Source organism: Leptonotus elevatus, chromosome 9, assembly GCF_054856555.1.
Source record: "Leptonotus elevatus isolate MCC_2025b chromosome 9, RoL_Lele_1.0, whole genome shotgun sequence".
Taxonomy (NCBI): Eukaryota; Metazoa; Chordata; class Actinopteri; order Syngnathiformes; family Syngnathidae; genus Leptonotus; species Leptonotus elevatus.
The window spans coordinates 21,929,879-21,956,048 of NC_141247.1; the positions used below are offsets into that span (position 1 = coordinate 21,929,879).

Below are 26,170 nucleotides of genomic sequence, written 5' to 3' on the forward strand. Positions count from 1 at the left end.
ATACATTTGAGCGGGTTCACTCGCAGCAGTGCGAGGCCATTAAGATGCTGATGTGGCTATGCAGCAGTCGTTAGCTTTAATGACTCCGCTGATAAATTAGCGCTTATAGTGGAGTTTGTCCTCCTCCTACCTGCACGCATAAATAAAAGATGGCCGTCATAAATTGAATTTTTACGTGCGGAATTTAACGGCGCCAACATCCACATATCGGTTATCTATTACGGAAGCTGTAGCATCGTAATGGATTTCAGTGCTAACAGAGGGCGCGGTAGCCACATTAAAATGACCGTATTTCATTAAATAGTCGCTCCCCTTTAAATAGGAGTGTCATCCACTTAAGACAAATAAGCACCTAACTCTAATAGACGCCTCAGGTAATAAGTGTAATTATAGTTAATCGGGCTGGAGGCCAAGTCTTGCTCTGAATAGCTAACAAAAAAAACCTTAGTAATTGTTTTCTCTCTCTTAATGTTTAGAATTGCCTATTTTAATGGATGCTTTACAATACTATAAGAGTAAATATGGGATAACTTATGTACATTTATTCTAACGTTCATACCACAAAATAACATCACAAACCACTTTAATGGGAGCTGTAATAACTAGAGCTGCAAAGTTAATTATTAAATTAATTAATAATGAGAAACTCTTGCTAGCAAATCATTTGCAATGAATTAGGTCGTATTATATCAAACAGTAGAGCTGTCAAAATTAATCAATTATCAAATTAATCGACAACATAATCATTTAATCGTTTGGAGCCAATTTTTTTTATTTAAAATGGTCCAAATCCTCTGATTTCAGCATATCAACAGTACTTGTTAGTACTTTGTGAAAGGAGACTGATTATCTTCTGTGGTTAATCAAAATAAGTAAGACAATGACCGAACCGGTAACAAAGTACAACGTCAATCCCCCTTTTTTTTTAATCACTATAAGAGTACAAAATAACCACCAATCTGGTTGATGAACAGTAATCAGAGGGGGAACATGCTTTCGTAATACACTTAAATGCAATATTTTAATGATTCTGATTAGTCGATTAATTGATTGAATCTATAGAATAATCGATTCTGAAAATATTAGATAGTGACAGCACTAATAATAACAACCCACGATACTTAAGCAATACCACCTTGAAACTATTCACTACTTTCCTATTAGTAAGGATTTGCTACCATCTTGTATGATTGTTTTTGAGTGCGTTAAGGTCACGGTTTCTGATTCAAATGGCAACTTTGCTTTTGTTAAAACATTGCAATTTGAATTTGATTTGGTTTGTTTTGTGACCGGGCTGACCTTGGGCTACTTCGCAAACCTCACTCCGAATGCTGAAAGTGTTGGGGTGGAATACTGCCAAGGTCTGTAGGAAGTATGAAGAAAAGCAGACCACATCACACTGCATCTGATAATCCGATTCTCTCGGCGCCGCGGCTGAATTTTGAGCAGCCCGTTGTCATCGGGAGCGTTCAGGCCTCTGCAGCGCGAGCGGCGTACTTGAACAGTTGCAGCCGCTGCATTTGCAATGTCACCCCCGTCGCCTCTCTTATTTGCTGTCCGCCGTCATCCCGAGTCGCAGCCGGTGTTATTTACGCCGCCGCTGCGGATCCAATCTCGCTTGGAGTGGTGAGCCGCAAAAGACTTTCACTGTCGAGTGTCACCGGCGGTGCGGTGTACATTTCCCACAAGGGACGCTCTTGTGCGAGGGCGCTTCAATGGGCATTTTCAACTTCAAAAAGACGAACCTTTTATGTGGATTTTGACCTTTCAACCATGCCTCAAGGCGACAAACTCTCCAAGTCCATCAAAGAGGGGACTATTACGGCCCCCTTCCTTTGACACGTGCTGTTCCTTTTTTGCGAATTAGCCCGTCGATGGCAAATCCTTCGACTTGTTAGCGTGGAAAAGACTGCGTTCAACTGGATGTTCGGTCGGCAACCTTATCGCAAGTTTCCTCTCCGTCGCGTCCATGGTCACTCAAAGTGTTGCAGGGAAGCCTCGCCTATTTGCAGGCGGCTATTCACAAAATCGCCTCTTCAAATGTGAAACCTGACTTCAGCTCTTTGCCGAAAACTCAATTTGCATTGTTGTGCTCGTTCTGTAAAGAAGGACATGCACATTGGTGTCAAGGAAGTATTATTAAAGTGACAGGTTTTCGATCGAAAGAATAAGCAGATCATAAAAATGGATGGATGGATGGACTAAGCTCTTTGTATGAGGAGCTAAGTTTAGCTATGCTAGGCTATTCTATGTTATGACCTCCGTAACATAGACTCACTAACATATTTCAAATCTCGTCTCAAAACTCATCTGTTTAGACAATCCTACTTACTCTGTCCATAACTGCATCGTCTTTTTTTTTTTTAAATTAATTTTATTTTATGGTGTTCTTAACATTATATTTGTATGTTTTTAGCTGTTGTTGTAAGGTGACCTTGAGTGTCCAGAAAGGTGCCTATAAATAAATTTTATTATTATTATCCTGTGCTGTGTTATAACATAAGTTTGAAATATTCAAATATTTTGTGATATGAAGTATTTAAACTACTAATATAGACCCTTAGAAACATTTTTAAGAGGGTTGCTAATTCAGGGTTTTTCCTGTGTACAAAATTCAGAGGCGGCCACCTCCACCTAATTTGCTCGGCAGCAACAAATTTTAACTGCAGTTGCAGTGTTGCGCTATGTCAACAGCAGTTCACCGGAAAGACTTGAAACAACAACTGAAGAAGAAACTGTTTATTTTTTTATTTATTTATTATTATTTTTTTTACTTGAATGTACCAAAGACGAAACAGATCACGGAGCAACCGTTGCACACGCCCATTTCCTGGTTGCTAGGCAGAGGTGGCGCGCTCCAGCCATCGCCATAAACATAATAGTGCTTTACAACAACGCTGAACTCTACTGACCCAAGACTGAAATCAAACAGGAAGTCAGCCATTTTGGGTTCAAGCAGCCAGAATTTTCCCAAATGATGCTTGATCAAAAGTATCCTCGACAGATGTGCGGCGTGAAATGGCAAAGCTTCCCCCCCCCCCCCCCCCCCTGGGCGTGGCATGCATCAACGATAATCCATTCCCTCAATCACGCTGACTGACAGCCAGTCTTGTGTAGAAAAACATCTTCCCTTTTAACGCAATGGTGACCTTTTGTTGTTGTTTTTTAAACACTCATCAAGTCTACTTTGAGTCTAACATGTTTTGGGTGGGTGGAAGACAGATGGGTTTCATTAAGTGTTTGTCGTATGGGAATTAGCCCTCGACACAGATTCATTCTATTTCAGAAAATGTCTGTTTTAAACTATGGAGCCTTCTCGACAACTCTACTTGATTTGTGTTTTTTTTTTTTTTTTTTTGTTGCGAAGTAATTTAGCCTTTGAGCGGTTGCGAGAACTGCCGCGCAGCCGACAAGCAATTAGTCCACAAAGGCCAGACAATTAGAGTGACTGAAGCAACTCTTCGAAGAGACGAGGGCATAAATCCTTCCGGCGTTCCCGAACGCACGTCCCGACCGGACGGCACTTTGTTAGTTTGCCGAGCAGGTTGCGGACAACCACTCAATTTGAGTCTCCCAGATGAAGCGCCACAATTGTCCTGCTCGCAGACAACCCGCGCCCGGGTAATTTTGCCATTGTCTCTTCTTGACATTCAGAAGCGCTCCACTGTCGCCGCCGCCGCCCGCGCTGCTGGGAATTTCCGGCAAAAGCCTGACGAGACATTTGCATGCGAATGATCCGACTCTGCCTCATAAAACTTCTCGTCTGATGGAAATGAAGTCGGTGATTAAATCCAGCTTATTATCTGTCATTTGCTTGGGAGACCTCGCAGTCTCAAGACTCGACTCGACTTAGCGGCAGCCTCTTCCACCGGCGTGACGTAAACGTTTGAAGTAGGAGCAGTAATTGTCATTCCCAATGTTGTTGGAAGGTGAAAATATTGATACACTTGTTAGTGTTGTAGCCATGACAACACCAACCAAGACGACTGAGACGAGACTAAGACTTTTGGAGGTTGAACGTGACCAAGGTTGTATTTCTATAAAAGAAAAATTACTGACAAGTTTGTTGACATTTTTGGCGGGTGCTCCGTCTTTTTCTAGTGTTCATTTTGTCAATGAAAACGAAACAAAAATAATTTCGTCAACACGCTTTTTTCACCGGACTATGACTTGACTAAAATCCTCATTAATAAACAATAACTGGGACTAAATCAGTATGCATTTTTCGTCGACTGATGAAGACGAGACAAAAATGTACTTCACTTAATAAAAACTCGACTAAAATCTATTGACATTTACACTAAAACGTTGACAGTTTTTGTTGACTAAAATTAGACCAATAAAATTATGTTTTCTTAAGAGTAAAACAAAGACTAGAACGCTACATTTATAGTCGGGATGAGGTTGACTAACTGTGATCAAAACTAACAAGCGTGACTGAAATTGGACTAAAACTGAGACTACATTTAAAAATGGCGGATAAAATGAACATGAGTCTCAACCCCAAAAAAAGAAAAGTCCAGAGTATGCCCTTTCCAAGACTGCGTGAAAATTCAAAAGTGGTCTTGACACCAGAACTCGACAGATCTGAAGAACTAGAAAGCCAATACTTGTTGAGTAACCACATAGCGTAGCATTGGTACCTTGACTTTGGAGCGCCCAACTTCGAAGCAGAGTTTTCAAGACCCAGTCTAGACAGTAAAAAAAACTCTGCCACAGTTTGTCTTTAGCCACAGGTGCTTCTTCTCAAGCTCCTGGGGAGCTGGTTTACCTGAAGCACCTGTGGCAGGGTTTTTACTTTCTGGATCTGAATTTGACACCTCTGAAGACCAGATTCAATAAGTGACACTACGTGATTTCAAGAGGACTCTCACTGTGTGGTCGTGTTTTTAAAATTTTTTTATCGTTGGGATACTTTGATGGAATAAATCAGCATTTTGAGGGCCTTTCCGTAATAAAAACCAAACCAGTTTTAAGAATTGTTTGTAAATTCCGACCCAGAAAAGCAGCTTCACTTGGAAATGAACCACGCGTCACAATAATCGCACGATTCCACGGCGTCAAAAACACTGACGGCCAAAACGGAAAAGCGCTGCACATGCAGACCAAAAACAAAGAGGCGCCACCCTGTGGCGCGGCGCCACACTGCGGATCGTTACAGTAGGCAAGCCATGTCACAAGTAGACTTGCAATAAAATCTGGTCGTTTTCCACGGACCCTTCAATGAATGACTTCCTACAGATTTTGTCTGATTACCTCACAAATTGAAATCCTATATGAGCAACAGATTCGTATTTTGTCTTTCTGAGGGGGCGAACATTGCGGCAAGCAAACTTTGACTTGAAACTTTAATAACTGAGCTTGACCTAACGCCTCATCTGGCGACCGCTCTTCAGAGATCAAATTCTGCCCTTTACAAACAGAAACATGATGTGATTCCCTCCCATTTAATTTCCTACATCTGCCTAACCTTCTAACTTTGCGGCGATGGGCTAGAAATTCCTCCCGGTTGTCATCTGAAAACAGCCTTTTCATAGTTTGCGTTTTTATTGAGCCGCTCCCCAGGGAGGCCGCATCTCCGGGAACTTAGCAAAGTTTCAAAGGTTTCTATCGATGGCATCTGAAGGAATGGGACGGATATGCTCGCTGCCCTCAACCCTGCGGCTCTTCCTTTTTGTCTTTTTTTTTTTTGTTGCAATTTTAGAACGAGAGCATTTGGCAGATATATTTCTCGTTTTCGTCTGGGTGGAGTTCAGACGATGGAGGAGGGAAAAAGAAAAAAAGAAAAGAGGAACAATGAGAAGAAGTGGTCTGACGAATTTAGTCAAGCAGAACGTTCGGCTGAGATGCAAGACCCTTTGTCTGAGGCAAGTCTTCGGGAAGTAGTCTCCCCTGTTCGGCCCGCCTGATAAATGTTGTATGGAGTGTCGAAGTAATGGCTGCATCAGCGTGATGGGTAGAGATGTTCGGGGCAGGCGGGGAAATGATTTGGGCTGCTCGGAAAGAAGTGCATGCACAGAGAGGGACCTCTAAAATGGCAACGGAAAGTACTCGCGTGAAATGATGCCTCTTTAATATTCAGGCGCTGCCGTAGCTTTGCTTCAAAGCTGCTTTATTCTGCTTCCGTTTTGGACGGATTCGGTCATAACAAAATCTACCAGTGTTTTCCTGTTGGTTATTAATATCATTCACTGCCATTGACTGCAAAAGACGTCAAAAATGTATTTGAACTATTTCTATTTAACATTTTTTTTATGTATGAATAAAAAATGAAAGCCTAGAATAAATTGTTTGTACATTTAGAACAGATTTGTGGGTTAACTAGTGAAGTTATGCGATTAATTAGGATTACAAATTTTAATCGCCTGATGCCCCTAATTTTTAATAATCTTTTTTTTTTTAAAGAAAATATTATTAAAAATTAGGCGATTACAATTTTTAATCGTAATTAATCACATGACTGCACTAGTTAACTCACGATCAATAGCAAATTTTATATCTGTTCTAATACAATTTTCAAACAATTAGGTGTTTATAATATTGTTAACAAAAGTGGGAAAATTGTTAAACTCATAGAAATAGTTCAAATACATTTTTTACATCTATAGCTGTCGATGGCAGTGAATGAGTTAAAATGGGTTCAATAATATCTAAGAAGAAGAGTTCCCAGGGTCGATGAAAATGTAAATAACTAGTTCCCCGACTTTTTTTTCATTTCTCCCTGAAATTTTTTTTTTAATGGATTTTATTGGCCGTATGATTCTTCAAAATACTGAATATCGGCGCCAATAATCGGCCCAGGCGATAATCGGTCTATCCCTACTTTCGTCACGGTTTCAATTGTGAACGAAAAGCATGGCATCTCTCAAAGGTTTGATATTTTGTTGTATTTGCTCCGCATGCAATTAACGAAGCAAATGTCCTTCGTATGAATGTGAAAAACCCGCAGACACTTCTTCGGCTAAATGACATGATGTGAGCGTCAAAGAAATAGCGACGGCGCCCAAATGTCTCCCAACAGCGCGGCAGGCTTCATTTGCTTCCAAAGTGATGTGCTCTCAGAAAGGCTGGCGGGACTCATTGTAATCACGCCTAATGCGGACTCCACCGAGCAAGTCTGCCTGGGAAGCGCTTGGCTCCTTCGGCGTGATTGTGCCGACCCTTTTAATCAGGCAGTTGGAGGACACAAAAAGAGGGGAGAAAATCGTCTTGCTGATTACATTTGGTAAATGCGCTCTCTCTTGGCAGCGACGTTCTCTTGCCTGTAGAAAATACTTGAGATGAACGGGAAATATTTGTGTGCTATTGAGGAGCCGCGATATCCAAATGTGAGGGATTGTGGGATTTCCTCGCTGAAATCAACAGTTTGTGGGGTCGTGCAGCAAACGAGCAGCGGCGCCTCAAGCGTATTACCTCATGTTCAAGATTAGATGGCTCTTAATGTGAAAAGAAAAATGCACTGAGCTGTCACCAGCGCCTTACAAACGCAATTGTGCCATCTAGTGGCAGAACAATGACCAACACAAATCAATATCACACTCGTACAGTACATTTTTTTAAAATTTTAACTCCATTTTATGAATTATTATGAAATTACTGTATCAATGACTAAAAGATTCATCCATATTTCTATTAGTTTAACTTTTTTATTTACACTTTTATGTTTAAGAGTATGAAAAATTTGGAAAAAAATTATTGTTCATTTTATTATACATTTAGAACAGATATAAAATGTGTGATTAATCGTGAGTTGATTATTGAAGTCATGCGATTTAATTATGATTAAAAATTCAAAAAAGTCTCCTGACACCCCTAACTAAAACTAATAAAGAACTAGACTAAACTGACACTTTAAAAATAAAACAAATAAAAAATGCCACTGACAAGGATTTAAAAAAACAAAAGTCAAAATGAATAAATGAAATAAAAACCCGCTCCAGTAATTACTTACTGAATCCTATGGCTTCATTTATTCAAACAAGCAGACACTTTTTAATGTCACAGTGAGTTCCTGTTCTATGGTTTTCAATCATGGAACGTTTCCATCCTTCAGTTTGCTTGCTGAGCTTAATTAGTCTGACGAGATTCACTGAATTCTGTGATGTCACAATTGACAAAATCGAGGCTGGCAGCGTACACCGGAGAAGATCTCGTTAGTGTTCAGTCCACCATCTGACAATGGCGTCATGTCGGACGACGTTTGGATTTCACGTGATCTGCCGGCTTGGTCTCCCTTAACGCGATGAGGCGGCACGCTCGGAGCTGACAAGTGGAAAGGCGGGGAATGCGTTTCACGCGTGAGGTGTCAAGTGATTGGATGATTCACACTTTACGAGCCTCTCCTGTTCGTAAAGCTCCCATTCAATTTAACCAAAGTCACCAAAGCGGACGCAGCTTCTCATACAGAGACCAACAATCACGGCAAAAAATATGGCCGTGTGTCTTCACGTGACATATGTCTGTTTATCAAACGTTGAACTGTCCTTGTGGCCATGCTAAGTGCATATGTACATGCCTATGATGGGTGTAATGCTAGGTGTCTATGCTAAGTGCATATGCTACATGTATATCCTATGCTACGTGTTGTTGGACAATGTCGTTGCTACTTGGTCCTCTGTGGTTATGCTTTGGTAACACGGCGGCACCCGAACTGGTTCTCTCGCTTCCTGGTCGGCTCGGAGAACTCCGTTGGCCGAGGACGGCATGCTACGCTAGCTCCAATCGACAAATTACGTTACGTTGGAGTACGTTAATAAGGCGTAACGTACTTTGTAAATCGAAGCTAGCGTAGCATGCCCTCCTCGGCACTTGGCATACAGCTAGCATAGATGCGTACATATGCTCGTAGCATATTGACCTAGCATAGACATGTACATAGACACATAGCATATGCTCGTAGCATATATACTTAACATAGACACTTAGCATATATACGTAGCATGCTCGTAGCATATACACTTAGCATAGGCATGTACATATACACTTAGCATGGACACAAGGCCGGTTAACGTTCGCTAAACACAGACATATGTCACGTCACACGCCCATAGACATACGACATACGACACAGGCGCAACAACATATTTTTGGCCCCCATGGAAGCCCATAAATGTGAGCATTTTTTCAACACTTCCGATCATAATCAGCAAAGACACGATTTTCAGATGACCTTTGAAAGAGTGTTTTTTTGTGAAGGATTCCTTGACATGACTTTGACAAACGCACTTGCCGCTCGCAAACAACTCATTTTGTATTCTTAAGGAGCAGCAAAAGCAGACTTGACTTCTCTGGCAGGAATGCGTGTGACGCACAAGCACGAGGAGACAAAACCGGCGTGGCAAAAGGCCAAACACGAAGGACGTAATAACGTTGTGTGTTTTTCTCCACGTTGGCGCTTTTAAGTGCTGATCGATGGCTGACTTTTGAATTCCTTAAGTTGCGGAATGTTTGCGGCTGGCGTTTGCTTTTGCGTGCGAGCGTTGGCGAGATGCGCCGCTGCAAGCTCAGCATTCCCACCTTGGAACAAAGACGCACAAGAACACTTTCTACCTTTTTGTTTGTGCCGTTCAAGTAAAAAAAAATATATATATATATATAAAAACTCTGGCTAGTGTTTTCGTCTTGAAAGGTTATGTCTTTAATGCTTTACAAATTGAAGGCTTATTTTCAGGGATTATGGGAAAATGACAATAATTGCTTAGATACAAATAATTGACTCAGTCGTGTAAATAATGTGAAATTACATTTTTTTTTGTGCGATTACCTGCACATGTGGAAACATACCACGTCAAAGCTAAAAGGGTAAGCAGAGCTGCGTTAGCATTACAACACTAACAGCATAGTTGTTTTTGCGGGGGAGTGTCAACAACATGTCCACCGCATGTGCCATATGCGCAGATCCTTTGAAACGTTAAATGGATTTTTCTCTTCTTTTCCACTCGCCTTTTTAGCTCCGCCCCTGATTGCCTTCATCCCTTCCATTCCGAGTCATTACCAGTGTTTTCAAGCAGAGTAAAATTTCCCACTCAGGTAATTGAAATGCCGTAATTCTAATTATTGTTCATTATTTTCTTGTCTACTACCTGGCGAGTCCAGATGCTTCATTGCGGTGCTTTGTACTTCGCCATTAGCTAATCAGTGAGGCCTTCCAAAGTGCACAATTAGCATGATGACGGCTTGTATTCATCACGCTTATCACGATGAGGCTTCGTTAACTCCTTGCAAGCTTGACAAATGTCAGGTGAGATGCTCGTGGTGGATCGGGGAATTTAATTAGATCTTGGTTCAAGTGTTGATGGAGTATCACCATATCCAGCGGATGGACTACTGCCACCTACAGGACTGGAGTGCAACTGCTTGTATTTACCTGCAATTTACCCCGTTAAATACATAAATATAAAAAGAAAAAGAAAAGAGATGTGATTATGATTTGAATGCACAAATCATGTGGAAAATTGACAATACTAATCAGAGCATTTCTGAAACCTGTTCTAAAAAAGCAATTCAAACTAATTGAATTTAAGTCAAATCTAAATAAAATTGTACCTGTAGAAAATAAATCTGTAAGTTATATATTAGTAATTATAGCAATAAAAAAAAGTGTAGTTGTAAATTTGGTGCAAAAATAATTTGTTGAAAACTACATTGTAATTGCGACAAAAAAGCGTAAATTTGGGGTGGAAGTAATTTGTAGAAAAACAAAATTGTTAAATGCGACAGAAAAATGAAAATTTGGTGCGAAAATATTTTGTAGAAAAAAATAACTTGTACAGTAGTTGGAAATGTGCTGTGAAAGTAATTTGTAGAAAATTAATTAAAATTAAAATAAAAACTTGTAGTCATTGAAATCCTAGTAGAAGCCACAAGTGCAAAATTCATGCTTAGTGGTAAGGTTAGAACACTTGGTGCGAAACGAGTCCATTTTGACCAACCAAAAGATCTGCTTTGAGGCGGATGAGGCTTTGCAGAGCTCAAGCTCCCGTTTTTTTTTGTTTTTTTTTGTTTTTTTTTGTTATTGTTTTTTGAGAAAGAGAGAGAGCTCAGTATTGTTCATTCGGTAATATTACCCATTCGACATGTCATCATCATTGCTCTCTCTTTTTTTTTTTAAATTCTATTTTGTATGTGCGTGAGTGTGTACTCATTAATTCACCTAAACCCTATTAAAAATCCCATACCGTTCACCTGAACCAAATACTTCAGAATCCAGCTAAAGTCGTGAGGTTGTCAGGAGACCCGAGGAAGGATCAAAGAAAGGAAAGTGAAATCCAGCACCCACCAGACACCGGGTTACCAACCAGAGTCTTTCACCAACCCCAGAAACATCTAAATTCCTACAAATGAGGGCTAAAGCTCACGTCTTTATTTGGACGGCAGTCACGCTTGGAAGGCGTCCCTCCGACGCCACGAAACGCACCCGGGTCACACCGTCGGCGTGGTGGTGTCTATGGAGGAACCTAGCAAGCACAGGCCTCCCTCTTTTTTATTATTTTTGGGGGCAACGGCAGCTTTTTCTTGCTCGCTCCATTGCATCGGAATTGCCTCCTCCCTTTTCCTGTCGCTAATAACTATTTGTGTTGTTGCCGAATCTACCGACGGCGTGCTTACACGGAGCTCTGTGAAAGGTGGCGTCTTTCCACTGCTGAGTGGGAAGAAGATCTTACAGAGTCGCGCATCAGACAGCTCTGGGAATAAACCATCACAGTGTCACGCGCGCACAAAAACACACACAAGCACATGCACAAAATGGCTGCCTCACTGTGCAACGAGCCGTGACTTTGTGTCTCACGAGGACAACGCAACACGTCAAGACTAATAACAAGCAAGTCAGGTCAGACTGAATAGATGGCACGTTTTAGTTTCAATATAGAATAAGAAAAGAATAATAATAATAATAATATCGTGCCCTCACTTAGAGGGTGCTTAAATGATGCCAGTTACCTTGAACGTCCATTTTAATTAACACATTCACTGCCATTGACGGCTATAGATGTAAAAAATTAATTAAAACTATTTCTATTAGTTTAACATTTTTTCCACTTTTGTTAAGTTTTTGTTGTTGAGTATGAATTTTTTTTTTTTTTTTTTAGAACAGATATAACATTTAGGATTAATCGTGAGTTAACTAGTTAAGTCATGCCATTAATTACGAAAACATTTTAATCGCCTGACGCCCCTAATTTTTTATATTTTCTTCTTCTTTAAAAAAAAAAACTAAAGTAATTTTAATTATTTTATTTTGATTTTTTTATATTTTCTTTTTTTAAGAAAAAAAAATAAAAAAATAATAATTAATCGCATGACTTCACTAGTTAACTGACAATTAATCAAAACTTTTATATCTGTGTACAATATTTTTTTCCCTAGGTTTTCATACTCTTGTTAACAAAAGTGGGAAAAAAGGTTTAATATAAATAGTTCAAATGAATTTTTGACATCTATAGCTGTCAATGGCAGTGAATAAGTTAATTTGTACAGTCAGCGTAGTGTTAATGGACAAAAGTTATAGAACAAATGAATGAATAACAGTTAAAGATTCATTAGGTTGAATGAAAATCTTTTGCTTGTCTGACGGTCTATTTTATTGATTCATTTTGCCTGCACAGGCGATTGTTTGACAATAAATGGTTGAAATTAGCATCAGCCTTTGCACAGCAGCCGACATTGTACCCATGCGGTAGGTAATAAGACGAGGACTGCGGGAAATGATGACCGGCATACGAGACGAGACGGCGAAAAGTCAAGACGCTCATTATTTGCAATGACTTAACGGCAAGATAAAAATGTCAAAGACGCGGATGAGGGGGGGGGGGAGGGCAGAGGAACACGCAAAATCCATTGAGTGTTTTAACAAAGTAGATTTTCTTAACTTTTTTTGGGGCGGTTTATTTGTCTCTAATGGCATCTCGGCTCGCAATATTAGCACGCCGATATTAGCTTTTAGCAATATTGATTGCGGTGGCGGTTCCTCTAAATGGCCTTTTTTTTTTGCTGTGGACACTTGGTGGTGTTCTTTTGAAGATAGCGAGCTGCTTCCTTCCTGGTGCTAATTGGTTTAGCACGTGAAGCTGGCAGTGAAAAGAAATTAAAGCAGATTCAGCCCACCCCACATTTCGCTCACTGGCCCGGCGTGACAAATCTATTCATACGGGGAGGAGAATATCGTCGGCAAGTCGGCATTAATACCTGGCACATGGAACCGCAACCAATCAGTCGTCACGGAGACGACATGATGAAGTGGCCTGGTCGCCAAGTTAGCGTCTCCTGACCTTGAGCAGATAAAGCACCGGCGATAGATAATTAAGAAAGTGCCGGCAACTCCTTTCCATTCACACAGCTTTTTATTATTCAATTTTTTCTTTTCTTTTTTTATTAAGGGACATTCAGCCTGCGGGAATATTCATATAAATCATCACACGTGTGTCTGTACGGAGAATATAAATGGAGATGGGCGGGCAATGAAACGTGAAAACTGCCTTTTGGGCTGCGCCCGCACAAATTAGGGTTTTAAAAGTAGGGTTTTGAATGAATGTGTATGCTGTATTGTGGTTTGTTCTCTAATCTCTGAGGGGGAAACCCCTTAAAAAATATATATATTCAGAAAAACTGAAAAATAATTATTTTATGAAACAGGGAAAAATTACTCAGAAAAACTGAAAAAAATATTCAGAAAAACAGAGGAAAAGATATAAAAAAAATTTAAAGAGAAAAAAAAATACGCTTCCGTACATTTCCCTTCACATCCTTTTTCTTTTCATTCGCATTTCCTCCACCTCTTTACTTCCTTCTCCTCACCTTCAACATTCCTCTCCGCATTCCTCTCCGCCCAATGCTCCACTTCATACTAACCCGTCACCCGATCGCTACATTTGCGCACTGTAACGAGATCTAATTTAAGAGTTGTGGGAATTGACCATTTTTAAGGGATGCAAGGCAGCGCGACCGCCCTTAAATCTCAAAAGTGCTCGTGGCTGGCGGCTGAATGATTTCGGGATTAAAAATGTAGCATGCATCTTTAATCGAGACAGATAGCTTTTATTTAGCCGCTGGCACTCGTACGTTTAATCACATTCACGTTGAGTTTCGCATTCAAAAAGGCAAAAATATTCAAATCCAAAATGTATTATTTATATTTTGAATACATCTTGCATGTAGCGGACTACTGTACATTTTCATTCAAATTTAATTGATTAAAAAAAAAAAACGCTGTGAGTGGGTGAGTCTTTACTTATTCCAATTCAATCCAATGTGATTCATCTGTTCTATAATGTTATCAAGGGGACTATTTGTAATGTAGTGGTTCATTTTGCGGTTTCATTGAATCAGTGGGACTTAATACAGGCGTTGTGTATAAAGAATAAAAGTGCAAATATCTCTGGCATCTTATGACCTGAATTTTTGTTTAAACCGATTTAAAGTATCAAAATAAGAACATACCGTGAACATATCCCTGGTCACGTGATCGCGATGACGTGTCCGGTGCGTAAAAGACAGCTGCATTCATTCGTTTTCAACGGGAGTTTGCTGACGTAATGGGCAAGTAAAAGGCCGTCTTCTATCCCAATTACTGCGCCAATTATAATCAGAATAAAATCCTCAACGCGTCGGGTTTGGTGTCATTCCGTGCGGGGGTGGCCTCTCCTAACGTGGGCTAAAGCGTGCTTAGCACACAACATGTAGCATAGCCTAGCAGAGTAAAAGTCACCCGGATGTTTACTGTTCCAGGTTGGGGACCGTCTACGAATTACATTTCCAGAGTGAACCATGTCAATGGTGACTTGACTGGTAACTTGAGCCTCTGTAACACGCAATTTGCAGACGGTCCCCAACTTCGACTGGCTAAGAGCCGGCCGGCAAAAGGAAGTCCTCCTTATCGGCCAGTTTTACGCACGCGATACGTCACGACGATCACGTGACTGTCCAAAATGTGCTTAATGCAAACAAATTCATAAAAAGTACTATAAAATCATAATTGCTACACAAAAATTGACATTTTTTTCAGAAATGAGTAATTTCACAGAATAGCTGGTTAGTTTTTAATCTTTAATGTGTCTAATGTCTTTAAGTCTTTAATGTGGTCAAATGTTCCGAAATATCAAGGCTAGCTTTAACAGTAGATTAATTAATATGCCTCCATTAAACGTGTCTCCGCCAGATGAATAGCGTACACGCGTCTTGATCCAAAGATTGGAAATTCTTCCAACATGGCACACAATTTCAAAAGTAATTGCAATCCGTAGTTGCGATGATGAGACGTGACACGTAAACACGTTGGCCACCACGGCAAGCGTTAAATTGATCGGCTCGTCTTCCATCTTGGAGGGAAGATTGCGGTCGTGATTGAAAGAACAGACATCACACTCTGTTTTCATCTGTATAGATTTTATTGGTGGGTAAAATGATAAGCGTCATTTATATTTATATAAATAGCAATCGGCAATCGCACCAAGGGACACGCACGCACACACGCACAAGACATGACTAGCATGGACGTGGGAAAAAGCGGCGATGGCAACGCGCTCGGTGGAGGAACATCACTCGTGTTTGGATCTGTACAGTCGGAAACGAGCAATTGAATCGGCCGGTGGAAAAGAAACGAAGAACAATGTGGCAATAAAAGTGAGAGTGACGCGTGACGCGTGACATTCGGTGAGGCAGGAAAGACACATTTCACATTCTATACACACGCCTAAAGTCCATCCAGGTTTCAGATGCAGTTGTCATTGGGATTGTTAATGCATAGAAAGGTGTCCATTGTCATCATCAAAAGCTCGTCGTCAACACAATTGGTCACAAGTAGCCGCCAGAGCTCGCGCTAATCTCTAATCTGGTCTAATTTCACTCCTTTTTGTTTTGGTCCAAAGTTTGAATCTTTCATACAGTTCGAATTTGAGTCTTCCTCAAGGAACAATCTTTGAAGTAAATCATATTTTTCCCTTCTTACAGCCGCAATAAGCGCCACAGATGACATTTGATTTTCCCGCTTTGGGCTGGAACGACGACAAAAAATTTAATAAAAATTGACCAAATGCTGTTTATTATTTTGGGTTAAAGGTTCGTGAGAGTCGGGCTGTAAGGAAACTCTTGGGCTGGGTTTGATTTTAACGTAAAGGGTGGGGAGGGAAATTACATTAATTTTCCTTAAAGGCACGGGAGAAAAATTACGGATCTATTTTCATTAAATTATTTATTTTATTGACTCCAAATATACTCGACGCTCAAATATAAACTTTTGTTTTTTCTCCAAATCTTTTAGGAGGTGAACTCAAAACTTCTTCCGCATACACAATATAACAATTTCTCTCTAATATTGTTCACAAGCCAGTCTAAATCTGTGATAGTGAGCACTTCTCCTTTGCCAGGTCAGGTGTGCCATATCAAGATGCTGATTAGTATGCAGGACCAAAACTGCCAAAATCAAAAATAAATAAATGAATATATGAATAAACAAATGACTAAAAGTGAAAATAAAACATACATATATATATATATATATATATATATATATATATATATATATATATATATATATATATATATATGCTCTGCTCTCACATTTATTTATTTCATGCTGCAGACGCTCTATCAGGTTGAAATGTTATTCAAATGAGGGGGCGGTGCTAAGTGCTTTATTGAATATTTAATTATATTTCTATATTTATTTTTGTATTTATTTAGTCATTTATTTTTATTTTTTTAATCTTATTTTTTATTTTTGTATTTATTCTTACTAATATTAATTTATTCAGGGATATATATTGTATACATTTTTTTGTATTAACTTTTTTTTTTACAATTTTTTTTTATCCGTTTTTAGTTTCACTTTATTTATTTATTCATGTATTTATTTTTACCTTTGGCATTTTTACTCTTTTAGATTAGACACCCTGATTAGTGCACAGGTGTGCCTCAGACTGCCCACAATAAAATAATAATAAAAGGCGAGTCAGCCCCCCCCCCCTCTTTAATAAAACAAAATTGCACCTTTTAGAGTGTCCTTTTATTGTGGGCAGTCTAAGGCACACCTGTGCACGAATCATGGTGTCTAATCAGCATCTTGAAATGGCACATCTGTGAGGTGGGATGGATTATCTCGGCAAAGGAGAAGTGCTCCCCATCACAGATTTAGACTGGCTTGTGAACAATATTTGAGAGAAACGGTGATATTGTTGTATGTGGTCAAACTGTTGCGTTTATATTTTTGTTGCGTCCAATTTTGGATGGATCATAACGTTAAGCTCAATTCGCGTTTCCAAACGCGTTGCGTTCGCCCTTCAACAAAATTCAGTGCAGCAGCACCAGAACTGGACTAAGACTCGCCGACCCACGCCAACACGTTGCCTTTGACCACATCGGTGATCTCGCAGTTGAGCTTGTTGAGCCGCCCGTCCAGGATGAAGAGGGACTCCCGGGACGGGGTCATGAGGTACTGGCCGAACGCGCCGCCGCCCACCACCGCCCGGTTACCGGCGCTCCACGGCCACTCGTACGGCTCGATGGCGTCTTTCAAGCTCTTGATCATCTTCACCTTGCCGCTGTGCAGCTCCACGAACAGCACGTCGGTCTGCCGGCCGGAGCTGCCGAACACGTTGTACTGGTGCGCCTCGGTGAACGAGCGCTGGAAGGCCAGCTCGGAGATGTGCAGGTTGGTGTGGATGTCGAAGGGCTCGCCGATCCGGCCTCGCTCCGAGACGGTCTGGATCCGCATCAGCCCGTCGCCGTCGTCCACCGTGACCAGGTAGCGGCCGTCCGGGGACGCGTGGGGCGTTCCGGTCACGTCGCCGTTCTGGCCGACCACGCCGTCCGTCACGCTGTCCACGACCACCTGGGGCTGCGTGGCGCCCGTGGAGTCGGGCCGGCAGTTGACAAAGTAGTAGCCGCCCAGGTGGGTGTAAGCCGCCGATTTGGGGACGCAGTTGAAGTCGCGCAGGCTGATGTTCTTCACGTAGGCCATCGTCTCCAAGTCGATCTTGTGCAGGACGGGCTCATTTCGGTGAAAGATGAGGCCAAATCTGTTGGCAATTTCAAGGCGGACAACACAGAAGATTGAATCAATAGCTAATCGGGACATTTCTGCGCTCGTACCAGTAGCCGGCGATGGCTCGAGCAGTCGCCGCTTTGTTTCAGACTGAAACATATTTTGCGCAGGCGGACAACAAAACAAAACAACAACATATTGGACGGACCATCCACACACTTCTTCATTTTCTACCGCTCGCTCTGACAAAGACTATCCAAGTCGAAAGGCATAACAAACCCTGGATTGTTTTGCTCGTTTCGGTCCACAATTGATCACAGTGACTTCGGACAAAAGGGGGACGACACCCTGGGTTGGTACCGTTTGATGTTTAGGGACAGATGCTACAACATCGACGGCTGAAAAACAAATCTCTAGAGTACGGAATCATAGCATTTATAGCTAATGCTAAACAAGCGCTTTTAGACTAAGACAAAAGTCGACTTCAAAGTATACATTCTTAAAACAAAAACACAACAGACACATGCACTAACCATTTTCCCGAGTACAGGCCTGATGTTCAAATAAACATTTTGTCAGTTTCCAATTTAGTATTTACGTTAGCCGAAAGCTAGAATAAAACCTAAATTGGTCCCCAGCCAATGACCAAGTTTACATGCAGTCAATAAAAACCTGAATAAAACCACGGGTTAGCGCTTTCCAAACCGAATATTTGGTCATATAAATGCAATCAAAATATCTCGAGTCCACGAGGGAATTGTTTGTGCACATTCTCTATTTGCAAAGACTCTCGGTTGATTTCTTCGCGGCGTTTTCACGTTATATTTTCTGTCCCTATGGCCAAAATGCCCGTTGCGTGTATCTATTCATAAATAGACGGGTATAGAAGTCCATGCACAACCACAGGTAAACAAACATAACGATGCTGCAAAGAAGCACACTTTTATAGCCAGGAAAAGAGCGACTACTTAAATAATGTCTTTTATTGACCGTGGAAAGTTCAACCGGAAAAGACGACGTCTATTTGCGCAATGACTTCGGAATATGTACAGTATACGCATGTAAACGTGTTAAGTAGAATTTTGACCTCAACCATAATTTTGACTGCATGCAAACGTGGTCAATGACATTGGCTGAAACCCGGACCACATCGCGATCGGTTTTCCGTTGATCGCCGGGGGTGAACGTGGACAACATCCTGGGTTTGCTGCTCGTTAATCACAGGCAGAGGTGGCAAATCCGGGTCCAAAAAGTAAAAACCCTGCTATAGTTTAGCCATTGACGCTAGCTAGTTAGATAGCTAGTTAGCTCCCTAGCAGGTAAACTAGCACCATGGGAGCTAGCTAGCTAGCTAGCGAGGGGCTAGTGCCAAACAGGCAGGGTTTTTACTTTCTGGACCCGGATTTGCCACCTCTGAACAACGGCAGAGTCCAAATCCTGCTTTGGTTACGAGTCGATCACAGGCCTCGACGACTTTGGGTAAAAGTTTGACTGCCCGCTGGGTTTGTCGCCCGTGGATCATCGAATCATTCCGTGCACGTATTTGTGATGCCTCATATCTGATGCAGAATATCCAGAAATGTTATAATCCCATCCAGAGGAATAATGCTACATGCTGGAGTAGAAGTGATAATGCATCTTTTTTTCTTTTTTCTTTTTTTTACTTCGCCCCTACATTACATTTACATTTATTCAAGCAAGCAGTCTAGTGCTAAGGAACATTAGTTATTGCCCCTGCAATGCGACATTGCCGCATCTGCTTATTTGGACCCGGTCCACAAAACTTCTTGTGTTGATAAGCAGTTCTCCACCCATCAGGAATCTTCTTTTCCTTTGGGCTTTTTTTTTCCCTTCAGGGGTCACCACAGCCAATCGGTTGCCTCCATCGAACCCTGTCCTCTGCGTCCTGTGCTCTCACACCAACTTCCTTCATGTCCTCTTAAACTACATCCATGAACCTCCTCTTTGGTCTTCCTCGAGACCTCCTGCCTGGCATTTGGAAACTCGGCATCTTTCTGCCAATATACTCACTATCTCGCCACTGGGCATGTCCAAACCGTCTCAGTCTGGCCTTTCTGAACCTCAAAGTCTCGGAGCCTTCTCACGGATCGATGTCTGAAAACTTACAGTCATCCTTAAGAACTTTTTATTTTTTTGTATCAGATTCCGAATAGGTGGAGGAATTTGATTAATTACACTTTATCTTGTAAAAGTTTCAAAATTCCCACACTCCAAATTGCAAAAATGATCTCTACAAATTTGCGGTCACGCGGTCTACTTCCTGGATTAGTCGCCTGCCGATCACGCGGATGACTTTGAGGCTAACGGCGAACTGCACTTCATACCGTCATCCTAAGAACTTTTCCTTTTTTTTTTTTTGTAAGCCTTCAGAAACCTTACTGACATTCTTCAAAGTTTCAGAGTTAGTCTTTATCGAAGCAAGAACCCAATTAATTATGAATATCTAAAATACGATTGCCGAGGAGCTCAAAGATCAGCGCGTTTTGATCTTCCCTCGATCCGCGGGAAGGCTCCAAGACTTTGAGGATTAGGCGAATCTTCTGGATGCCACGAAAGCCACCAAATAACATTCAGACGATAAAAGGTATACCTTTCCTTTTTAGAACCAGACTGAAGGAAAAATCCATCGTCTGTTTTTGGATCAGCCTCCGTTGCGACCCCTGATGCTCTTCCTAGTGAACAAACCTCCGTTGTCACGGAATCAAAGAAAACCTCCAACCCCCAAAGAATCCGCTAATGGAACATTCCGCTCCGACGCTAGGACGAGGTACGCGCGCTTCCGACGGGGACCGTCTGACGAAGGCATCTCAATCTCGACGTCGTTCGTCATCTTTTCATGCCGTTTGTTCATTCAGCAGCCGGCGGGCCGCGCACGGCCAGCATGTGATCACGCGCCCTGTCAAGGCAATCATCGATTCACAGATTGCGCCGGCCGCCAGAGCTCTTTATTTGTACGCGTCGCCCGCGGCTAAGGGACGGATTTATTGGGCTGTAAACAATCTTTTACATACGGCGAATGCTGGTCGAATTCAGTATTGGAATCACGTTTTGGGTTTGTCGTCTTCAGCCAAAATGAAAATGAGAGAAAGTGGAGAGCAGATGCTGATATGGGAACGATGGAATGTTGAGAAGAACAACGAGGAACTCTTGCTAGCAAACGATCCTTAGATCAGTCGATCTCAAACTGCCATACTTAAAATCATTTGCAATGAATTGGGTTGTATTGTTTCAAAAAAGAAGAGCTGTCAAAATTAACCGATTAATCGACAATCGATTATCAAATCGACAACTATTTCAATAATTGAGTAATCGTTTGGAGCCATTTTTTTATTTATTTAAAATTGTCTAAATCCTTTGGTTTCAGCATATCAACAGTGATTGCTCACTGATTTCTGTAGTCCTTCATGAAAGAAGACTGATTATCTTCTGTGTTTAATCAAAATAAGATTTTTGCAAACATCTCTTTTTACTTTGGAAAACAATGGCCGAACCGGTAAATAGTAAAACATCAATCCCCACCCTTGTTAAAATCACTACACAAATACGAAGTACGAAATAAACACCAATTACTGGTTAATAATCAGGAATCAGGAGAAAAAGGTTTTTTTTAAGACACTTTTATGCAAAATTAAAATAAATCAGATTAATCGATTGATCAATCAATTCTAAATATATTTGATAGTCGAAGCACTAGAAAACGGTGTGAAAATGCTGAGTTTTTTTTTGTACTCCAGTCACTGCTTAACCTAATTCTCAAATCATGGGGGGGAGAAAGTTGATGTGGGGGCGGGATTATGTAAATGAGATGAACTGTAGTATCACTCATTCAGAACGGTTAACTCTCCGACACATTTTCAGAAATGGGCAGCTCACAGGACTCAATTATTAGTTTTTTTTTAAATATTAATTATTACCAATATTGATTGATCTTTCTTAAGATTGTATGTAAGATTTAGTCAGAATTTCTACTGACCAACATTTATTTAGTCTGTCAAATGACATCTTATTTAAATAAATTTACATCAATTATGACCGCATTTCATTGACTGCTTGCAGCCGATCAGTCCGTTTTATGCAGCATATGCAGATATCTGGCTCGTATCCGGGATTTGATCCACATTTGCGATCTGAAGTGAAAATATCCGATTCAGTCAGTTCTCCGTCATCCGCATTAGTGTAAATCCAGTTTTGGTGTCGTACCATGAGACAGTTGTCGCGATGGAGTGATGATGAAACCACAAGCTGCTGGATTTCATGGATTCTTGCACAGTATCCGAGCCGGAATCGTATTGATTTTGAATAAGGTGTCACACAAGGGTTGAAGTTGCCGCACTCACATCGAATCGATCAATGTTTCTCTGCTGGGAGCTCAAGCACTCCGAAGCGATGGCCTTCAAACTCTTCTTCAGAAATCAAAGAGCGAAGCTTATTGATTTTTTATTTTTTTTAAATACATCATGTGTGTATTCTCCAGTTTTTGTTTTATTCCAATTCAGTAATAAAACGAGCGCATTTCCTCAGATGCATTTTGACGTTTCCTAAAATTGGCTAATTGACGAAAACGTAAGTCATCATGTGCACACAAAGCCTCTTTTTACCATTTTACCACCACCGCGTTCATCACAATGTGATTTTCAATGCTTTGATTTGTGAACGCCCCCAGGGCCAAACGATCATGCGAGAGATCAAAATGAAAAAAAAAAAGAAAAAAAAATCAATCAACATCTCGCTCTGCTTGTTTTGAGGCTCTGCCGCCCGTACAATTTTTGCTTATTTGACAGAAAGTAAAGGCTTAAAAAAAATAATAAAATAGTTGCGTGTCTTTTCTGACTTGAGTTTTGTTTATAGCGCCCTGCCTAAATCTGCTCATGTTGCTAATTCTGGGAATGATGAATAAATACATCTTGACTATTCTGTATATTGGGGCTAAGTTTCACTTTTTCTTTTTTTTTGGGGATTATTTTTTTTTTTTTCAGTGGTATGTGTCAGGCGATTAATTTTTTAAATTGCAATTAATTGCATGTCTTCAAAAGTTGCCTCACGATTAATCGCAAATTTGATAACTGTTCTAAATGAAAAATCAAATGCACAATGTTTTTCATATTCTTGTAAACATAAAAGTGGCAAATGTTAAACTAATAGAAATGTGGCTGCATCTTTTAGTCATTGATACAGTAATTTCATAATTCATCAAATTTAGTTAAAACTAAAAAGATGGACTTTACTGTAAAAAAACAAGTGTGATATTATTTGTGTTGAAGTCATTTTTCTGCCGCTAGATGGCATAATTGCATTTGTAAGACGTTGGTAACAGCTCGATGCATTTTTCTTTTCATATTAAGAGCTATCTAATCTTTAACATGAAGTAACTTGTGAAGTTCTGTACATTTTTAAAATTGTAAAACACAATATATGCATTATTATTACATTTATTACTGCAAAATTTTGACGCCGACGTGTCTGCTGCGTTGCGACTGGAGTTGCCCCTGTACAGTCTTTCCAAGTTAGCGGCGGTCATTAATGGCACGTAAAAAAACAGAAAAATAGTGTCGTTAAAGGAATTTTAAAAGAACTCAAAATGAACGCACTCATTTTGACACCCCTAGTTTTTCCACCACTTGTGGCGGGACTTTATCCCTATCCCTTGTGAATAGAGAGTGCGGTTGCTGTAGTATGAAAACACACCGCATTGAAAATAAGGCCGAGTTAAAATAAGCCCGCCTGCACTCTCCACGCCGGATGCCTGGCAACGTAATTACGCCGCCTACCTGCTCTTGACTTGACGGACAGGCGGCTAAAAGCAGGCCGCTTGGAGACGGCGGCAAACAAACCATCTCAGCGTTCCCAAGTGTGGACTTAAAAGCCCAACGTGTGCGCGGATGATGTGTACTTACGCACCTCACGCCGTCCACGATCAGGCCGGTGGAGGGGATGAAGAAGTCGTCCGCCCTGTCGAAGCTCCCGCCCACCGGTTGCGTGTGCACCGTGTGGTGGGACACCCTCGCGCTCGCCTCGCCGATCACCTGGAAGGTTTCACACTTGTACATTTGAAATGCTCGTCTTGTTTGTTTGTTTTATGAGTTGTTTGTTTGATTTATGAGTTGTTTTCCACTATAAGACCAATTTCTCGACTTAAAGTTAGGTCAAATTGACCCAAGTAGAGGATCGGTCCATTTTTGACCCATAGTTGGGTTATTTTTAACCCAACTGTTTTTAGAGTGCAATGTGCATCAGTATAAGTGGCAACAAAGCCATGCAACATTGTGCAAAGGAGACAACACGATGTGGCCAAAATAAATATAATAATAAGAAGAAGAATTAAAGGGCAGGACTCTCTTCACGTTCTAATTAACTTAACTTAAAAATAAATTGTCAACATCGTCCTACATGAAACACTAATGCCACCTAGTGGCAGAAAAATTACCCCTCCACACAAATGTATGACTCAATGTTTTAACATTGATAATGTGTCAACTGTATTTCTTATACATTTAAAGTTATCTGCATTGGAAATGAGGATATTTCTAAGTTAACCCAAACTTTTGAATAGTAGTGCACATCACAAACATCTGCATCTTAATTCATTTGCTCCCAAAAACATAGAAATGCATTCAATTTTAAATATTACCATGCTCCCAAAGACGTATTTATACGTAAAAAAATAAAAAAATAATAATTATAATAAATGTTAGAGCATACAGAAGGCTTTCATGCAGCCTCAGAACTGAAGAGAATGCTTGAAGCAATAGTAGTTATTACAAAAACGGCCAGCAGGTGGCAGCAGAGTATAAGAGATCAAACTGGGCTATGTTGCTAAAAAACTATTTTCCCCAGTGTTTACAACAGATTTGTGAATAATGATGAAACTTGGCTACATTCTAATGCTAAATGCTGCAAGGGCGGAAACGCATAGAATTATATATTTTTTAAGAGACTAATCTTTCTTTTGGTATGTTCCATGTTTTTATAGCAATAGAACACAATATTCTGTGGGCCTTGCAAAATCAGTCAAAATCCAGGAAAACAGCCGGGAGCGAAGGGGGTTGCTTCAGCGAAAATGGCCGGGAGTGAATGAGTTAATCAACTGAATGCCTGATCCAAATGTTTTCATGGGAACAAAGCCATTCCCGTACCTGCAGTGTCGGGAAGCTCTTCTGCGAGTCCCCCCAGCTGAGGATCCACACCTGGTCTCGAGACTTGTCGTAGTGCAGTTTGACGGGATACGGGTCGGTGCCGACTGTCTGCATCGCGCACACACATTCACACACAATGTCAGCCATTCTGCAAAATCCCAGCAGTTTGCATCTTTAGCTTTGTTTGCGTATGGTGCGCTAAAGGTAGCTTTCGACTGCGGGAGGCATGCGGCGTAGCTAAGGGAGACACGGGGAGGTTTATTTGTTATGGCCTATTCTTGTGCATTCCGCCAAGGGGAGAAAACAGGTGTTGTGCTGTGTTGTTGTCCTCCTGACTAGCAGCTATCCTACTGAGGAAGAGCTCTCTGCAAATTCCACATTTTTGTTTATAGATAATAAACTGCCACCTCTTTGTATATTTTATCTCTAGTGAGTATGATGTATTTTATGTAGGGGTGTCAATTTACTCAAACTTAATTTTTTTTTTTTTTTTAACGCACGATTTATGACCACCCCTTTCTTGGAAAGCCTGTACTGGGGGAATTCCAGTCGCAATGCAGCGGACACGACCAAAATTTAGCACTAATAAATGTAATAATAATGCATATATTTGTGGACACTGTGGCCAAGTTGTATTTTACAATTTGAAACGTGCAGAATTTCACAAATTTCCGGATTAGATAGATAGATTAATATAAAAAGAAAAGTGCACTGAGCTGTCACCGCCTTACCAAATAATGCAATTATGCAATTATGCCTACTGGCAGAAAAATGACCAACACAAATTAATATTTCACTCGTTTTTTACAGTACAGTACATCAACTCAATTTTATGAATTATTTTAAATACTGTATCTATGACTAAAAGATGCAGCCATATTTCTATTAGTTTAACATTTATAAGAGTATGAAAACTTAAAAATATATATTTTATTGTACATTTAGAACAGATCTAAAATTTGCGATTAATCGTGAGTTAATTATTGAAATCATGTAATTAATTTTTTTTTTTTTTAAATGCCTGACCCCCCTAATTTTA

At 40.6% G+C, this 26,170-nt stretch overlaps 1 protein-coding gene across 3 annotated transcripts in view; it reads right to left on the reverse strand.

The window, feature by feature from the left end:
• Positions 1-15,364: 15,364 nt before the first annotated feature.
• Positions 15,365-26,170, reverse strand: part of fstl5 (follistatin-like 5) — a 95,865-nt gene continuing 85,059 nt past the window's right edge. For all 3 annotated transcript variants that reach the window (XM_086084543.1, XM_086084544.1, XM_086084542.1), the window contains exons 15-17: positions 25,132-25,239; positions 23,897-24,021; positions 15,365-18,011 (exon numbers count right to left, since the gene is read on the reverse strand). In XM_086084543.1, coding sequence (XP_085940669.1) covers positions 17,309-18,011; positions 23,897-24,021; positions 25,132-25,239 — 936 coding nt within the window. In that variant the 3' untranslated portion in view covers positions 15,365-17,308. The remainder of the gene's footprint in view (positions 18,012-23,896; positions 24,022-25,131; positions 25,240-26,170) is intronic.